This window comes from Lissotriton helveticus, chromosome 11, assembly GCF_964261635.1.
Source record: "Lissotriton helveticus chromosome 11, aLisHel1.1, whole genome shotgun sequence".
In the NCBI taxonomy this organism is placed as follows: Eukaryota; Metazoa; Chordata; class Amphibia; order Caudata; family Salamandridae; genus Lissotriton; species Lissotriton helveticus.
Window position 1 is genome coordinate 1,047,560,485 of NC_136072.1, and position 19,883 is coordinate 1,047,580,367.

Sequence of the window (19,883 nt, forward strand, 5' to 3'; positions counted from 1 at the left end):
ACACTCGGTATAGGCGCTCCACCCCACCCTTTCGCTATCTCCCTTTTAACCAGGGTATAGCCCAGCGTCAAAAACTGCTTCTCTACTTCCGTCAGGTCAGTTTCCTCCCAGATGATTAACAAACCCAGTCGTGGCGTCAGGATCAACTCCTTACGTAGGGCATTATGCATGTGTTTCGTGGCTCCCTCCCATAGGACCCGCAACCCCGGGCAGCTCCACAGCATATGGTAAAACGTGGCCTGTTGGCCACATGCCCTCAGGCAGAGATCGTCCGACCGCGAACACACTTTTACCATAGTCGGTCCCGTCATATACGAGCGGTGCAGTATCCGGAGCTGAATCAACCTGAACGTTTGTGTGATGGTTGCCACCCGAGGACACATCAGGGCCTCCTGCCAGTCTTCGTCACTAATCACCCCCAAGTCGTCCTGTCATCTCTCCCCGAGTCTTGGAAAAGCATCTGGAAGGTTATTGCATAATTTCTTGTACGTGAGTGAGATAGCTTTCGAGTCCAAAGGTCTGTCTAGTAACCTGTCCTCGAGCGGTGAAGAGTCTAGAATGTCTGTAAAAGAGGAGAAGGCCGCTCTAAGAGCATGGTGAATCTGCAGGTACCTATACATCTCTCCCGGAGCCATTTGGTACTGCTTCTGGAGTTCCTCAAATGTGAGTATCTTCCCCTTTTTAACCAAATCCTTCACCACAGAGATACCCAGGCATAACATACCCAGTTTTTGCGCACTCCAAAGTGGAGCAACCTTAGTTAGGATGCCAGCCCATCCCAGGCACAAATTCACTGTGCGCCAAACCTGTAGCGTGTGTAAGTGGGCCCAAAAAATCGTCCCTTGTTCTTCCTGTCACCAACATACAGGGCCCCCATATATCCAGAGCGATCAGTTTGGTATCGGTCAAGCGCATACGCTAGATCCTCCGGAGGGCGGAATATCCATCTATTGACAGTTACTAGCTGTGCCGCCCAATAATAAAGCTGTAGGTCTGAGAGCGCAATACCTCCATCATACCAACTCTTCATCAGCTTCTTTAATGCCACCCTTGGGGCCCGTCCATCCCACAGAAGCGTACGGACCTTCCCCTCTACCATTTTGAAGTATGAATCCGGAACTTTGTGCGGGCAATTTTGAAGGATATACAAAAAGCGAGGTAAGGCCAGCATCTTAAAAAGCGCCGCCCGGCCAAGCAGTGAGAGCGGGAGGGACCGCCAATGTTTCACGTCCGCTCGCAGTCTGGCCAGCGGAGGGGCAAGATTGGAACTATAGAACAAATTGGGATCCGACGTAATATAGACTCCCAAGTATCCAAACCCATCTTCCACCACACCTATGGAGCAACCGGCCGGAAGCCTAGGGACCTGTCCCCCACATCATGTACAACACAGATTTACGCCAGTTAATCGCATAGCCTGAGTATTTACTGAAATTCGTGAAGATGTCTAGCACTATGGATATAGACTTGTATGGGGAAGCCAGGTACAACAGTATATCATCCGCATACAAAGATATGCGGTTTTCTATATCATTTGCCCATCTCATCCCACGTACCATAACATACCGGTGTATCCATGCCGCAAGGGGTTCCAAAAGAAGGGCGAATATCAATGGGGACAATGGGCATCCCTGCCTGGTACCCCACCTCAATCGAAACGTCCTGGAAGTATATTCATTCACCCGCACCTGGCCCAGAACATCCTTGTAAAGCAACCGAACCCATGCTATAAATTTCGGTCCTAGACCCACCCTCTCAAGAACCTCGAACATGTACGGCCATTCTATGGAATCAAAGGCCATAGAGGCATCAAGAGACAACAGCGCGGCATCTTCCTCGATATATAGCCTCCGGGACATCACGTTATGCAAACGTCCTAAATTGGGGGTTGTGTTTCTCCCAGGCATAAACCCAGATTGATCTGGGTGGAATAACGTGGTGCTAACCTCTCCCAGCCTATTGGCAAGCACTTTTCCTAGAATTTTTGCCTCAATGTTGATCAGAGAGATGGGCCTATATGAGCTAGACACGTCCACCGATTTGCCCGATTTGTACATCACTACTATCGTGGCCAGCCTCTGGTCCGCAGGTAGCCGACCCACCTCTAGGCTCTCCTCATACATGGCCTTCAAATGCGGTATCGTACAAGAGGCAGTTGCTTTTAGGAATTCAATCGGGATACCATTGGGTCCCATCGCCTTCCCCGATTTTAATCCGCCCTATAGCTTTACCAATTTCTTCGTCAGAGAGATCCTTATCCAGGGTGTCTCTATCCTCCTCCGACAAGGTCGGAACATCGCTATCCCTGAGGAGCTGACGTGAGTCCTCTGTGTGTACAGAGTAGAGGGTGAATATACCTGTTCTAGGTGAGCAGCAAACTCTTCCGCTATATCTTGCGGATGTGACACAGAGCCCCCATCCTACGTCGTCAACTTGTGCACCCACCTCGATCCCTGTTCTCGCCTCTCTAACCAAGCCAGCGTCCTGCCTGCCCTACCCATTTCATATATTCTATGCTGGGTATGGCGATATTTAGCCATCATGTGATCCCTGGTCTTAATCCGAAACTCATCTTGCTTCAACTGGAGCTTATGCGCGGTATGAGGTTCTGTGCCTGTTCCCGTTCGAGATCCAGAAGGTCAGTTTCCGCCTGCACCAAAAGCTCACGTTTCTTAGCGATGTATCCCATCTTCAAGGACAGGGCCTGCACTTTCAAGACCACCTTGTATGCTTCCCATATCGTCCGGGCGGATGCGAACGAGCCCACATTTTCGGCAAAGTCGTTCTCCGTTTGTAACCTATGTATTTCTGCTTTGTTATCCCCCAGGTACTGAGAGTTCGCAAAATCAAGCCTAGATGTAATCCAGGCTTGAATAATGATCTGTCTGGTCGGGGCATCAAAGAAACCTAAAATAGGTTTAAGCCTGCGTAATAAACCAAAACAGGTTCCCGCCACCTTCTTCGTGTGAGTCTGGAAACTGAAAGAGGAGTCCATCCAAACCCCAAAGTTCTTTACAACCTGTTTAGGAGGGGGGGGGGCCTAGATTCGTGGGCCACCAATACTCATTCCATAACCCATGATCCCTTCCCACCAGCAACACCTCCGACTTGTTGGCCTTCAGCTGGAGGCAGTTAGCTGTCATCCATCTGGCAACTATCGCAAGATCACCTTGAAACTTAGCGGAGTCGTGCCTGGAGTTGCTCGAGAGTGCTACTACCAGCTAAGTGTCGTCGGCGTAGGAGACCACTGTCAGTCCTCTGCCCTTGGCAACTGCAGCCAAAGGTTGTACATACAAATTAAAGAGCAGAGGGCTCAGAGAGGAACCCTGTGGCACTCCGTGCTTGATGGGAAAGGTAGATGAAGAGTTTTGAAAACTACACTAAATCTTCGGGTGATTTAAGAGATGTCACTGACTGGTCCTGCACCAGCATCCCCCTTCCCTGTTGGTGTTCCGCTATTTAGGTTATTTGAAGGTGGAATTTCAAATACCCTAAATAAAGTTCAATATGGACTCTCCAAGTGACCTCCATTACGTCCGAGTTATGATGTCGGTTTCTGCCATTTGATAGCCGATTGAGGTGTTCCCAAAAGAGCTTGGAGGCTCTTAGTTTACAGGCCTGGAGAAGTTTCGCCAAATCTAGTGGACAGGATGGAGGCTGGGAAGCCCTGCTTGTACCCAAGAGTTGGTCCCGAAGAGGATTGGGCCAGGTGTTGCACACTCCCACCACAAACCAAATGTGTCTCTCTTATTGCCACTGATTGCCCGTCTGCCTTCACACAACAGTTTCTGACTGTACACTTGGTTGACTCAGTCCTTCTTACCTTGTCCCACAAATTAATCTCTCTCGCTCTCTTTCACTCACTACCTCCCATCTGTATCCCTATATTTCTACCTTCTTTCTCCTCCAGGCTCTCTGTGGCTCCTATCTCGGTCTGCATCTCGCGCCACACAGGCACAAGCTATGTTGATGCCGATCTCTCCCGAGCACCTGTTTTCCTAACTATTTGTCTTCACACCCTGCACTGATCTCTGTAAATCATACTCCTTTCACACTGTCTGCCTCCCTCTCTCTCACCTCTCTCTCGCTCTATTTCTTCCATTTTTCCCCGTCTACCTCTATGGGTATCCTAGTACTGAGTTCAGCAGAGTGCATCCCCAGGTGGGAAGGAGAGAGTGCTTTGAGACAGGAAGCGAGGCACGGAAGATCTAGCGAACACATAGAGAAGGGCAAATGGAGAGAATACATCATAGTGGAAAGAAACATGAAACTAATTGAGTGCCAGAGAGAGGCAGAAAGAAGACATGAGGAAAGGAGGAGTGCGAAAGAGGAAGTGAGAAAGAAAGAGTTGAAGACAAGAGGAAAGGTGACAGGGAGGCATGGAAGATGATAGGAGGGAAAGTAGAGAAGGTGACAGAAAGAGTGTGATGAAGGCGGGAAGGCGAGAAGTAAAGAAAGAATGTGGGGGAAATGGATAGAAGTTGGAAGAAGGAGGGAAAGTGGTTGGAAGTTAGCAGGCAAGGATGCAAAGTGAGTGTAACAGGCACAATGTAAAGGGAGGGCAGTAACATTGTATCCAGCAGTCCACCTGCACTGCATTTTGGAGTCACCTCTCCACAGAAGCAGAGCGAACACCAATAGACTAGATCTAGCACTGCCCCCTACCCTTACCAGCTAGAGAAATGGGAGACCAGCAGTTGATGCGGCTGGAGCATACTACCTTCTCCCAGCAACCCACATTAGTCTGCACTGCACTCCGCAAGGCTGTCATCCTGCAGCAATTTCCATGAAGGTAAGACAGGCCTTTTGCCACACTATGTTGGTTCTGGTGCATGTGTCAAACACCCCAACCTGCACTCTAGCTCTAATTTCATGTGACGAGCCAGCATTAAGGATCCCAGTACTCTGCATGTAGCTCTAAGATTATGACTATCCAGGGAGTGAAGGAGCCCAAAAGCCATAACCCTGGATCTGGAGACACTGGCCTGTATAACTTCAGCAGAAAAGAGAAAAGGGCACCCAACTCATTTTTACCATTCTTCCCAAAAATGTGTGTCATTTTGTGTGCATGGTATTGTGCAGGGGCAGGTCTACTGGTGGTAAATCTTGGCATATTGTGTATATAATGACATGAAGGTGTCCATCATTGGTACTGGTGGCACTGGCATGATGGCAGTACCACTTGGAATAGGGTGGACATCAATGCCCTCAACCCACTCTTGTCCCAAGATGGTAGATACCTGCCTATTCTTGCTGTCCTTAGCATGATGACTACCACCCGGAATGCTGCTGGCACTAGCAAAATAGTGGAAATTCTTGGCATATACTGGGCATCCATGGAATGAGATGGTGGTAAATATCCACGCAATGGTGATAATTACAAATTTGTATTTGTGTACCTAATGTTTTCAGTAAAAATAAAGAAGTTAAAACATCACATCAAATGAGTTATTCTTTTAAAAATGTGTTTTCATTTGAAAGCATGCATATGTTTAAAAATAGACAATTTGATATTTAGATAAATACATAATTCATAAAATGTCATTAACGCGGTATGAAAGCATTATATGTAAGATTATAGTAGCTAGTATGTGTCCGAACTTGTGTGGTCTTTGAAAACTGATCAACATACTTTCTGTGTTAAGTCTTTAAAATCAGACAAGCTCTACTACACAGCCTGCGATTATGAAAACTGTGCATTGGTTTTTTTCCAATCCCGTCCCCATCAAATGACATTTTCAAATGTAAAATATGATACTAAGAAAGGAAAGAATACACCAATAACAGAAACTAAAAAATGTAGAAGCATAGATAAATGCTATGTCAAATGAAAGCCCATATGAAGTTGCAATTCGGGGAGTTGGCAGTACTGGTGATGGAAGGGGGTGGTAACTGAGGGTGGCAGCATCCTAAGGAATATTTTGTGTACTGGCACTAGTGATTTTTACTTCGAATTAAGCACTGATAGTATGCTAGGACTGCAACAAATTACGCATGGGAGTAACTCTCATGCAAAAGGTGGAAAGTGGGTGTTACAAGGCACGGTTGTTAATCTTTTCCATTTGTAAATGTCTACAAAAAAGTTTATTTGTGAGGATTCACAAACTGCTTTCTAACTCTCGCCCAGCAAGGAAATGGTCATAACTCTGTTAGTGCAAATGGCTTGAGTAAATCCCTTTCCAGAGCAGTAAGGGAAACATAACAAACACAAACGCCACTGGTGTGTAGTGGAATGGGTTTCTCACCGGTGAAAAATGTTTTCTATCTAGAGCAACAAAATGTGCAACTGCTTCTCCCATTGCACAACTGCAAAATGTGTACAATTCCTTATTGTGGGAATACCAACAGTTTCCTCATGCAACTGGTAAACCTTTCAATGCATGCTACTGGTAATGCTTGCAAATTCTCAAATGCCTTAGATCTACACCTGGGCATAGAACTATGTGTAAATGTACTTTTCTGTGAATCATGTCTACGATTACCAGGTGACACAATGTCACCAGGGACACAGTGCCCAGCGTGCATTCAAGACCCTACTGAATAGTAAGAGTTATAGTCCTTGTACACCACAACTAAACCGTCGAACTAAAACAGCCAAATTAAAGTTACTTGTATATGGAAATCCCAGGACTAGAGCACTGCGCCCTCATTGAAATGGAATCAACAGGCAACCCCAAGTGAGAGAGACACAAACATACAAATCATATTGAGTACCTCTTCATTTTTCAGTTTCAAAGAATGTCATACTAACTTTCATATTTTCTAGGAGAGCTTGAGGGTCTTCAATGCCTTCTGGAACACATTTCTTGTTGTCTGGAAGTGATTCAAGTTTTTCCACAAGGGCTTTCAGCCCTTTAAGCTCAAACTCTGTAAGATGAGTCCACCTTGTGGAGACTTCAGTAGCTGGAGAATCTGCTGGTGTTTTAGAATAGTCAATTGGTGTTGTAGACTTCACACTGTCGTCCGACTCATTGGACAATGTTCTTTTGAAGTAACCAATGGCTGCTGAATTTTGTGTATTCCCTGGGGTATCCTTCCCATCTGAATTTGTGCTGATGGGTGAAGATGAGCCATCTGCTGATAATTTAGCACTCTTTTCCACAATGTCTTCCTTTTCCTCCCGATTATGGGACTCCAAAGATTCTTCCTCCATGTCTAATTGGGAATCAGACGAGAAGCTATCAAGGCTGGTCTTTGTGCGGGCTTCTGAAAAACAGATGAACAAAAGTTAAATGCTTTATTACATCTAATATGACCCCCCACACATATGGGGAAGGAAAGAACAAGAAGCAGCAGGGCTGCCTTGGATTGCGCCATCCTAGTCACTAACAAAAAACACAAAAATCAATCTTGGTGCAGAGGATATTCGCAGACGTGCGTAGGAATTTACGTATGTCCTACAGGCAATTAAAAAAATTATGAGAGCCCTCACACAACTGCCTAGGTGTCGGGCTTCATCCTCTGGCTTCCTCATTCACCAAGAAGTATTATAATGGCAAATTGGCTTCCTATTTGAATATGAAGCACTTGGTGAACGATACAAGGGAGATGGCATCCGGTGCAATAAAGTGAATCTCACCTATGTATCTCAAGTAGATCTTTACTATTGAGTGAGTAGCTGCGTTAATGCATAGGTGCATAGAAGGGTCAATTCTCATGCATTGCTATTGTCCAGATATTTCTGCCTAGAGTCCCCTAGGAGGTCCGTGCCATTAGTCAGGACAAGGAACCCATATTTTCTTAGACTTCAATACCCCATTCATTCAAACATTAGTCCCACAACTTCATAAATTGTGAAAATGGAAATTACACTCCTATTCTCCGATTATCACATTTTTTTGTGTGGCCTGTAGAAAGATACAATAAAAATTAATTGACCGACAAACTGGTCTAAAAGAAAATGTAAAAGTAAAATAAAACGGAAGATAGTAGCATGCAGTGGAGTACATACAATCACTAAATAATCAAGATGTTTGTGTCACTGTAAAATCACATGTGATATTCACAATGGACTCCATGGCGCCTATAGCATTGGTCATTAGGGTAAGGTCATGTGTGATTATGGATGTATTGGAGTATAGCACTGACTTACTGACACATGTGAACACTGTGTGTGTAGTGTTTACATCACAAGTGATTTTACAGTGACAGCTTTTGTGCATATCCTCTACGCCAGGATTACTATTTGTGTTTTTTTAAATGATATATTGTACAAAAAAGTCAGTGGTATATTAAAAGAAACCAGTTACTAACCTGTAATTATGATTTCTGCAGCTTGAAACTCTTCTAGATTCACATGCTTTGTACAATCTCGCCATCTAGTGTGTGGGTCCGGAAGAGTCTTTGTTTTCCTCAAAATTTTCTTAGATTGTGGGTGGGATTCGACAAAGGAGGAGACCTTAGGACGTCTTTATCTTCCATGAACCTCCAGCATTGGGGAGGAAGGAGGGTCACATGAGAATCTAGAAGAATTGCATGCTGCAAAACCATAATTACAGGTAACTGGTTTATTTTGCATTATGAAATCTCTTCTAGATTCACATGTTTTGCACAGATTATGTAACGGTATTACCTGCCTGGTGTTGGTGGACAGAAGATAGAGTGGGAGCAAAAATATCAAAAATGCTTTTCAGCACAGCCACTTCAGCCTCTTTATGTGAGTGTAAATCCACACAGTATGTGAAAGTATGCTGACATCCCCATGTGGCTGCCTTGCATATTTCCTATATGGTGACAAGGGGAGCCCCTTTCTTCCTAGTAGAGTGTGTTCTCGGTTTGGCGAGCAAAAGTTTGTTTTCTAGAGTGTACCGCAATTGGATAGTCCAAACAATATATCTAGAAACACTGTTCCTGAAAACAGTTGTCTCTAGAGCTTGAATTGAATGCCCAAAGAAAACTGTTATGTTATCCTGATGCTGTGTGTCGCCTGCATGTGTTACATGACTGCCCTCTTGACACCCAGTGTTTGTAGGGCCCTTTCTGATGTGTTTGCAGGTTTCTGGTATGGTGATAGTCTGTTTTTTGTAAAAAAATGTTGAGATAACTTTTGGTAGTAATTTTGGTTGTGTCCTTATTACCTAATCCTTGTGTATGGATATGTATGGTTCCTGTACTGTTAGTGCTTGTAACTCACTGGCTCTCCTCAGTGATGTGACTGCTATCAGGAACACCATTTTCAATGTAAGAAGCCTGAGTATGGTCGTATTCATTGGTTCAAAATATGTGTTCATCAATTCTGCCAACACCAGGTTCACTGGAGATGGTACCTCCCTCGCAGGGAAATGGTTTTTGCTCCATCCATGAACCTTTTGATCAGTGGAAATAAGAAAATGTTTTGCGAGTGTGTCCTTTACAGTAGCCCGTGATTGCTGATAAATGTACCAGTAACAAAGCAATATTTATAAAGCGCACATACACCACGCGGTTTCTTGGCGCTGGGAACACAAACCATGGGGGAGTAGGAGAGCCGGACAACTAGCGTGGGAAAGCTTGAGCAAAAAGAAATATTTTCAGAGTTTTGCGAAATTCTGAATAATGGGGAGAAAACCTAAGGGAAAGGGGAAGAGTATTCCAGAAGGTGGGCGCAAGCGTAGAAAATTTAACGCCACCTGACCTCTTTTTCTTGAAACGAGGGACAGCCAAGAGAGATTGTGAAGAAGAACGCAGCTCTCTGCTGGGGCAATATGCCTTGATCTCAGAAGAAATAAAGTGAGGGGCTGTCCCTGCCCTGGCCTGGAAGGTGATACAACCCTTTTTAAACAAGGCACGTTCCCGGATGGGCAACCAGTGCAGAGCTTTGAGCAGCGGGGTGACAAGATGGGACTTGGACAGATTGTACACAAGTCGGGCTGCCTGGTTCTGCACCAGTTGAAGTCTCCGAAGATTGTAAGCGGGGACACCATTATACAAGACGTTGCCATAGTCTAAACGGGAAATCACCATTGCAGACAAAATAAGTTTAAGGGCACAGAAAGAGAAGAAACGGGACACCTTACGAATAGTGCGAAGAGTGAGAAAGCACGAGGAGACAACTGAACTAATCTGGGAGTGCAAGGTGAGGTGCGCATTAAGTTTAATTCCTAAGGTTTTGACCAAGAAAGAGGGGGTGGGAGGGGAACCCAGGGAAGAAGGCCACAAAAGAGGGGGTCCAGGGACTGGAGGAGCCACCCGTCAAAACCAGCTCGGTTTTGTTGGGGTTAAGCTTCAGATGGTTGACGCTCATCCAGTCCCTAATGAAAAGCATGATGGAGTGAAAGTTGTGAATGGAATCAGGAGAGGAGGATAAATTAAAAACCAGTTGAAGATCATCAGCATAGTTGTAGGTGGTAACATCCATCTGCTGAAGTGCAAAAATAAGAGGGGAGATGTACAAATTAAACAACAAGGGAGACAAAGAAGATCCTTGTGGCACTCCGCAGTGTACCAATTGAGAGGGAGCAGAAAAATTGGCCAGATGGACGGCCTGAGTGCGATCCCTCAGAAAGGATGCCAGCCAGACCAAGGCGGTCCCCCTGATGCCAGCCGCCTCAACACGGGAAAGAAGGATGGAATGGTCCACCGTGTCGAAGGCGGCGGACAAATCAAGGAGAACCAAAGCCTGGGGCCGGCTAGCATCCATGTCCTCTCTGAGGTTGTCCATCACAGAGAGGACAACGGACTCCGTGGAGTGCGCTGGGCGAAAACCAGCCTGGTGGGAGGCTAATCAGCCCTTCTCCTCCACAAAGACGCTGAGTGTTCCGGTGATATGACGCTCCAGAATTTTGCCAAGGAAAGGGAGGAGGGAAATAGGGCGATAATTTGCAAGTGAAGATGGGTCAGCACCAGGCTTTTTTAAAATGGGAATGATGATTGCTGATTTGTGAAACTGAGGGACAATACCATGGACCAGGGAATTATGAGCGTTTATCATTTTTAAGATGTGCACGGTATCGGACTATGGCAGTGTCTTGATACAGAATGTGCTGCATTTTCTTGGATTGAAGAGAGGTGTTACCTCGAAACCGGTCCGGTCCTCGGATGCTTGGTTCCGTTCTGGGAAGGACATGGCTTTTGTAGTTCGGACTGGACTGTTCCCATGGGGCAACAGGGTCAGAGCTGATTTGCATATCGCCATTGTCTAACCCAGGGTGGTGTGGAGTGCAAAAAAACGATGGATTTGGGCCCAGATCTTTTGACTGGGGGAGTGTGTGACATTGATCCACATTCAGTCCATCACTTGTTGTTTTTGCAATTGCCGCCCTAAGTGCGCTGGGGATGCCCAGACGTGGGTCCCAGGCACTCCACACCACTGGAATCAAGCTAGCTGGGCTGAAGAGAGGTGTTACCTCGAAACCGGTCCGGTCCTCGGATGCTTGGTTCCGTTCTGGGAAGGACATGGCTTTTGTAGTTCGGACTGGACTGTTCCCATGGGGCAACAGGGTCAGAGCTGATTTGCATATCGCCATTGTCTAACCCAGGGTGGTGTGGAGTGCAAAAAAACGATGGATTTGGGCCCAGATCTTTTGACTGGGGGAGTGTGTGACATTGATCCACATTCAGTCCATCACTTGTTGTTTTTGCAATTGCCGCCCTAAGTGCGCTGGGGATGCCCAGACGTGGGTCCCAGGCACTCCACACCACTGGAATCAAGCTAGCCGGGCTGAAGAGAGGTGTTACCTCGAAACCGGTCCGGTCCTCGGATGCTTGGTTCCGTTCTGGGAAGGACATGGCTTTTGTAGTTCGGACTGGACTGTTCCCATGGGGCAACAGGGTCAGAGCTGATTTGCATATCGCCATTGTCTAACCCAGGGTGGTGTGGAGTGCAAAAAAACGATGGATTTGGGCCCAGATCTTTTGACTGGGGGAGTGTGTGACATTGATCCACATTCAGTCCATCACTTGTTGTTTTTGCATTTTCTTGGATTGGCACCATGTTATATACTTCTTTCACTTAAAGGTTTAACCCTCACTTCCCTGATGATACGTATTGTAGCCTTTGGCAGATACAGGTGTTCAAACTGGGCTATTTAAGGAACCATGCTGTCAACTGCATTTCCCCTGGGTTTGGGTGGAATATCTTCCCTTGCTGCATGGTTAAGGTGTCTCTGTGCAGTGGAATTTTATGATACAGCCGTTTCAACAACTGGAGTAGAGGTGAGAATCTTGGCTGCTGAGGCCAGTTTGGAGCTATGAGAATCATTGTCATGTTGGGGATTCAGAACTTCTCTAGAACAGATGGAATCAATGGTATCGGCGGCAAAGCATATCTCATCGACATGGCATTTCCCAGTGGCTTGGGATGGTACCCTAGAGCCTGGACGCGAAGCACCGACATTTTGTGTTTACTAGTATTGAAAGAAACCTGCCTGGTCTTCTCCATAGATTGAAATGTGTGTCCACTATAGATGTCACACCGGAAGTAAAGATGGATAAAAACTAGGGAAGCAAAAGCACACTCACAATCAACTTTGTTGAAGATGACGTGCAGACCAATACACGTGGCACGAAACACTTTCGGCAAGTGAAAAAGACAGTGAGAGGATTGACAAGGAGCTATCCCAGCAAACAGAATACATCGGAGATACGCTAGTTTGGTAGAATATATACTTTGCTATAAAATAGGTGGGGAACTGTTTGACGATTGACGCGGGAAAGCGTGAACGGTCCAAATATTGAAAAAACTGTTAAAAGGTCTATTTGAGAAGCAGCAGCTAGACATGCAGATTAGAAACCCCCTACAGAAGGGAGTTTCTTGAAAAAAAAATCACATCGCATGGGTATGTGAATGTGATGAATACTTCCGTAAGAGATGTGAGGAAGGGAATACACTACATTATCATTCCCATGTTGACCTAAAATAGTAGAAATGCCAATCTGACAAAAGCAATTTTAAGAGGCTTGAATTGAGAGTCCATGTGGAAAGTGCACATTAGTAAACCTTATAGGCTGAATCTAAATGTGAGATGCTATAGGCATAAATTGACTGCCCTATAGAGAGAAGTGGTTGCTCGGTTGTATTGAAGACGTGCACTGTAATAAAGGGACACTTAGGTTTCAGGCTTTAGGTTTTAGATATTCTAAGCTTTAGTTAAAGAAAAAATATGAGCATTTGTGACCATGAGGCAAGTTTAATATGAATAATAATTATGGAACATAACACATTTGTAGGCACCGGGAGCCCTTAAAGATAACAAAACGCCCTCATTGTGCACACAACACAGCTGCAAAGCTTCTTTTAAGAATCAGTGATACATTTTGGATTCCTGTAATTTTCTAAGAAGGCAGAACCCACCTGCCATAAAGGTAGGATTTTTGTTGCTACCTTACAAGGAATTTATAACGTTATTAATAACCCCTGATTTACTGACATTTAGAGGAAGAAATGTTTAATTTATGTTTATATTTACCCAAGAGTTCCAGGGGGTGATTCAAAGACCCCTTGGAAAATATCCTCGACTAGGACCGGATAAACCAATTCACTGGACCTTGATAATAGCTGAACCAACATTTTACGAAAGACTCATGATTTTGCTTGGTGAGTCTGAATACATTGATATAGACCACTGAATGTGTGAGTGCAACTAAGTGTGAAGATTGGCTTGGAGTATGCAATGATAATCCATGTACCCATTAATTGTGTAACCTTTCCTGAACTGGTGTCATGTAAAGTCTTGCGTTAGGAATGAGGTGGATACAGGAAGCCATCATCCCTAACAATTTCATTACATTCCACAGTCAGAGAATATGACGTCTGGTAGAGGCAAATTTGAGCCAGTATGGCCTGAACCCTCCGTGTAATCAGGTATGCCATTGTCAATTGTGGGCCTGATTCACAAAGATAAACTTTCAAGCGTGTAAAGTTTACTCTTTTTCGGTATTGCAATTTAATAGGCCTATTTTTTATGTGCAGATGTCTCTCTCCAGGCTAGGGTCTCTGTGCAATAGTTCAGTTACTATTAAGTTGCAGTTCTGTGAATACTGAAAAACAGTAAACTTACACAAATGAGTAGGTTTACCTTTGTGAATAGGCCCTGTGTGCTGAGGTCTACTCCCAAGAAAGTTTTCCTAGTTTGTGGACTGGGAAATGATTTCTCCAAGTTCACCATAAATCCTGGCGTGTGTAGTAGTGATACCACCATTGCCATGTTTTCTTTCCAAAACTCCAAAGTATCTGCCTTATCTAGCCAATCATACAGGTAGGGGTAGACATGTATTCTCTACTTTCAGAGGTGTTCAGCTACCACCTCCAGCGTCTTCGTGTAGACCCTTGGGACAAACTTTATTCTGAACGGTAGGGCTTTGAATTGGTAATGTTCTCCCTCCATTACCAGGCTCAGGGAAAACTCAGCCTGTTTACCGAGCTCCTGCCATTCATGCCCGAATCCGCCCATCACAATCGGATCTCCAGGGCTGCGGGAGTACGTGCTGAATACAAAATGGCGGGCGCACCCACTACTCAACAGAGATACCGGCTGCAGGTACTCTCCCGCATGTCACAGATATAGAAATATAGAACAGCATCCTCAGCGGCGCGTTGCATTCAGGCTCCTTGCTGCATAAGTATGGAACTCTAATGCTCTGAGGCCTCTCTAATCACAGCAATAATAACGATCATACCGATGGACAGAACAGAGGTCTGACAGACTGAACATCAGGTGGCTTCCACAATAAATTTAATCCTGAGCTAAACAGCTGCAAAACCGCTACTTGTGCTACTTGTGGGGGGCACATTATAACTCAATGCTGGATCATAACTAATGAATAGTGCATTGGTGTGAATGTGGGCTGTGTTGCTGGAGATTACTCAAGTGGCAAATGTCAAGTGTTGGTCGGCTGCAGGTTGTTCTGTGCAAGTCATCGATGCCCTTTTGCTGTGCACAGAGGCTGAAGTTCTCTGTCTGAGAGGTGCTTTACTTTTACATCTTCTTTCATGTTGCCTGACCTCAAAATGGATGCTACCTAAGATGCCTATCTCTAACACCAGCCTTGCCTGACCCTAAGATGGCCGCCTGGATGGAAGGTTCATCTAACTAGTGCTGGGATCTCTCTGGATGGTATTTTCCCTTTCAGTCACTATCTTCAACCATTTAAACACAAGGAGCAGCCGCTCACCCTTCAGGTGCCAATGTTAAGCAGTTTTTTCCTAAAGTTTATTGCTTGTAACACAATCCGGCTCTCGCAGCCTGTACATCATGGGTGAAAAGGAAGCAAAAAACCTCAAGAGACTTAAGGCAGATCCACCAAATCCTGATTCACCCACAAAAGGTAAAAAAGACATTAATGCTACAATGGACACAATACTGAATAAATTAGCAGAAGTCCACGACTTGGCAAAGTCTACAAAAGAAGAAATTTCAGCGATCAGACAGGACATCAGAGACACCAACTCCAGACTAACCGAAAAGGAGGTCAGGATAAGCCACCTAGAAGATACTGAGACAAAAGTCTGCAAATCCCTCAAAAATGTATCAACCGCACCGGACTCCCATACTAGGAGGCTGTCTGAGCTTGAAGACAGAAATCGGAGAAGAAACCTACACATTTTCGGAATGCCAAAGGGTTCGGAGGATGCCTCTAATTCTTGCATCTCCTTCCTAGAATCTTGGTTCTCACAAGCAACTAACCTAACATTCCACCAACCGCTTGAATTTGACAGGGCTCACAGGGTCCCCTCCAGAATTAATCCAAACCAAAAAGGTCCAAGACCAATCGTATGCAAACCCCTGCGTTACCAACATGTCGAACAGATCTTGGCCTTTATGCGTAAAAACAACCATATCCTATGGAAATCCATCAAAATCTTTATTTCTCAGGACTACAGTAAGGAGACAGTAGACACAAGAAAACGTTTTCTTGCTCTTCAACCCAGGTTACGCTCCTTAAACTACCAATTTGGTTTTGCAGGCCCAGCAAGGTTCCATGTGGTCATCCAAGAAGTTCCCCAGGTTTTTACGGATACCCATACTCAAAAGATTCCTTGATGGTCGGGATGAACTTTCTATGGACACGACAACACCTGGTCCTTCCGCTGCAAGCACAGGAGTATCCTTCTGAAATGGCCTCAATACATGGCCTACATGGCTGTGATCTCATTGCTTTGTACTGTATTCTCACTTTTGTTTGTTGTAACTGTCTTACAATTACCTGAAATGTCTTACAATTGCCTGTAATGTCTTAGCAGAATCTCAACTAGGTTCTTCCTTTGAAAGGTCTTCGAACTTTTGGATGAGATATCTTTGGTACGACAACAATTGATGCTTACGCTGCAGGCACTGGAATTTCCTTCTAAATTACTTCACTACATGGTTGTGGTTCACTTCTTTATGGTTGGTTGAAGCTGTCTCACTATTGCTTGAAATACTTTAGCAGATTTTTGAATGTTGGGAACAATACTAGTTAGGGACAATTGTAGTCCCGGGTTTCCTACTCATGTGTGATTAGGAAGACTCCCATTTATATGTGAACATCATCCTAGCGCTAGATCCTGGCAAACACATTGTTGCTTATCCTCAGAGTTCAGATACGACGAGTCTCCATCGTATCCTCTGCAAGGATTACATTGCCTTTACTCTTGCAACTGTCAGTATTATATCCTTTATATCTGACAGTCTAGCAGTCAGAGAAATGACGGTGTCACGCTGGATACCTCCTTTAGACCACGTTAATGTCTGCCACACACTTAGTTAACATTAGTCACTTAACCAATAATAGTTTAGCATCAACTTTTCTGAACACTCAATAGGCCACCATGGTTTTGTTTATTGACATGGGAAGGGAGCTATTTTCCCCTTGTCACCATGTCTACTAGTTTCTTTCAGGGTGGGGTGGGAGGGGTTGGGGGAGGGGTGGAAGGGGTTGGGGGAGGGGTGGGAGGGGTATGGGTACGACTTCAATTTGGTTATTTTTATGTATTGCTATTACATTTTGCTTACTTTTGTCTGTATGTTAATATTTTCTTTGCTCAAGAGCCCATTTCCATTGTATAACCATGGCCCCACGTGTCAATCCGAAAGGGTGCTCCAGCACTCACTCGTCTACCAATATGGACCAGTGTGTAACACAACATGTGTTACACACTGGTCCATATTGACCCCTGACCCTCCTGGTAAGTCGCTCCCCCTCCGCACAGCTCCGCCTGTGTGCCTCTGCCCCAGCTGCCACTGCTGAGGACTCGCTCGTAAGTCTGCTCATCCCCCTCTCTTGTGCCTCGTTTTTGCCTGCTGACACTCTTTTCCCCCTCTCTTGTGCCCCACTTTTGCCTTCTGTGACACTCTTTTCCCCCTCTCTTGTGCCCCGTTTTTGCCTTCTGTGACACTGTTTTCCCCCTCTTTTGTGCCCAATTTTGCTTCCTGTTCCATTCGTTCCCTCGCCGTTGTGCCCCCTGCGGCCCCGCTTCCCTGACTGCCCACTGCCCACTCGCTGCTCCGCCTCCCAGCTGCTGCTCCTCCCTCCCACGTCCCCATATATGCTAGACGCTGCGCGGTGAGGAGAGCGACACCTGACCCTCCTGGCAGGTCGCTCCCCCTCCGCACAGCTCCGCCAGTGTGCCTCTGCCCCAGCTGCCGCTGCTGAGGACTCACTCGTAAGTCTGCTTATCCCCCTCTCTTGTGCCATTTTTGCCTGCTGTGACACTGTTTTCCCCCTCTCTTGTGCCTCGTTTTTGCCTTCTGTGACACTGTTTTCCCCCTCTCTTGTGCCCTGTTTTTTTGCCTGCTGTGACAGGTTTCCCCCCTCTTGTGCCCCGTTTTTGCCTTCTGTGACACTGTTTTCCCCCTCTCTTGTGCCCGCTTATGCCTTCTGTGACTGTTTTCCCCCTCTTTTGTGCCCCATTTTGCTTCCTGTGCCACTCGTTCCCTCGCCTCTGTGCCCCCTGCGGCCCCGCCCCTCTGACTGCCCACTGCCCACTCGCTGTTCCGCCTCCCGCCTCCCAGCTGCTGCTCCTCCCTCCCACCTCCCTATATATGCCAGACGCTGCGCGGTGTTGTGAGCAACCCCTGACTCTCCTGGTAGGTCGCTCCCCCTCCGCACAGCTCCGCCTCTGCCCTAGCTGCCGCTGCTCAGGACTCGCTCGTAAGTCTGCTCATCCCCCTCTTTGTGTCCCGTTTCTGCCTTCCTTGACACTGTTTTTCTCCCCCTATTTTTCTTCTGTATCCCAGCTATACCGTTCCCGCCACTGCTCCCCTGCGGCCCCGCCCCCTCGCTATCCCTTTCGCCGCCCCACTCCCTGCTGCTGCTCCCTCCCTCCCTCCTCGCCCTAAATGGCGGCCGCTGTGCAGCCGCAATGAGGGAAGCCCGTCTGCGCCTGGACCGTGCCCAGCGCCAGAACCCCTGGACCCCGCGAACGCCACAACACCAGACTCCAATACGACGCCACCACCCTCCTCGCACTCAACACCGGCCGAAACCACACCTGCTTCCAGGCCGCCCGAAACAGACCCTTCTCCTGCCGCACCTGCAGCTTCACCTGCGACAGACCACCAAACCTCCAAGGACTGGAACCAACCACCTCCGCTGCATACTCCTCAACACCCGCTCTGCACGCGAACATGCCATCGAGCTCTGGGATCTGATCGACACCTCCGCCCCAGACGTGGCCTTCCTGACCGAGACCTGGTGAAACGACTCCTCGCACCCCACATCTCCATAGCCAACCTGGACGGCTACAAGATCACCCGCAGGGATCGCCCCAACGGAATCGGAAGAGGAATAGCCATCGTCCACACTCAAGGTCGCCACCCACGCAGATAACACCCTCAACACCGCCGAACACCTGCATTTCTGGATCCATACCGACCCCAACACCACCCTCAGAGGAACACTCATCTATAGACCCCCCAGACCCTGGGCTCAGTTCAGCGACTCCATCGCTGACCCGCCAGTACCCACACACTCGCCTCCACGGACTACATCCTCCTCGGGGACGTGAACTTCCACCTCGAGAACAACGACGCCGCCAACTCCGCAACCTCGGCCTCAGACAACTCGTCACCACACCCACCCCTGCTGCCGGCCACACGATGGACCCCGTCTTCTCCACAGGCTCCCACGTCACCTTCGACCAGATCACCAAACTCCACTGGACCGACCACTGCTGCATCCATTTCACCTTCAAGAAACCAACCACGCACCACTGCACCCAACAGTTGCCTCGCCGCTGCTGGTGCAAAGTCACCGAAGACCAGCTGATCACCACCCTCGCCCAAAACCCACCCACTGACCCCACCAACCAAGACGCCGCAGCCCACAACCTCAGACAGTGGATCGACGACTGCGCCAACACCCTCGCCCCGCTCAAAAAACCCTCCAACAGCCACGCTAGCAAGAGAGCCACCTGGTTCACTGACGAGCTCCAAACGCGCATGCCGGAAACTGGAGAAGATATGGCTCCACGAACGCACACCAGACAACCACGCATCCCACAAGGACGCCACCCGCAGACATCACCACCTCCTCAGATTAGCCAAGTGATCCTCCTTCAAAGACCGCTTGGATAACGCACACAACAGCAAAGAGCTCTTCAGCATCGTAAAGGAACTCTCCAACCCCAGCGCCAACGTCATCCCACCCTCACAAGAACTGTGCGGCTCAGTAGCCATCTTCTTCCACCGCAAGATCGCGGACATCCAGAACAGCTTCAACACCACCACCGCCCCGACCACGCCAGACCCCACCTCCCCTGTCAACACCACCAGCACCAACCGCCTGACCTCCTGGTCCAACGAAGACGAGACTCGCAAGGTCATGAACTCCATCCACTCTGGATCTCAGTCAGACCCGTGCCCACACCACATATTCAACAAAGCAGACACATGCATCGCACCCCAACTACGGAAGGTCATCAACATCTCCTTCGAAACAGTGACTTTCCCGGAAAGCTGGAAGCACGCTGAAATCAACGCCCTCCT

The 19,883-nt window shown here is 47.1% G+C and overlaps 1 protein-coding gene across 8 annotated transcripts in view; it reads right to left on the minus strand.

Annotated features, from left to right (window-relative positions):
• Positions 1–19,883, minus strand: part of KDM2B (lysine demethylase 2B) — a 1,129,854-nt gene that overhangs the window by 548,667 nt on the left and 561,304 nt on the right. For all 8 annotated transcript variants that reach the window (XM_078667529.1, XM_078667528.1, XM_078667527.1 and 5 more), the window contains one exon: positions 6,752–7,206. In XM_078667529.1, the coding sequence (XP_078523655.1) occupies positions 6,752–7,206 (455 nt within the window). The remainder of the gene's footprint in view (positions 1–6,751; positions 7,207–19,883) is intronic.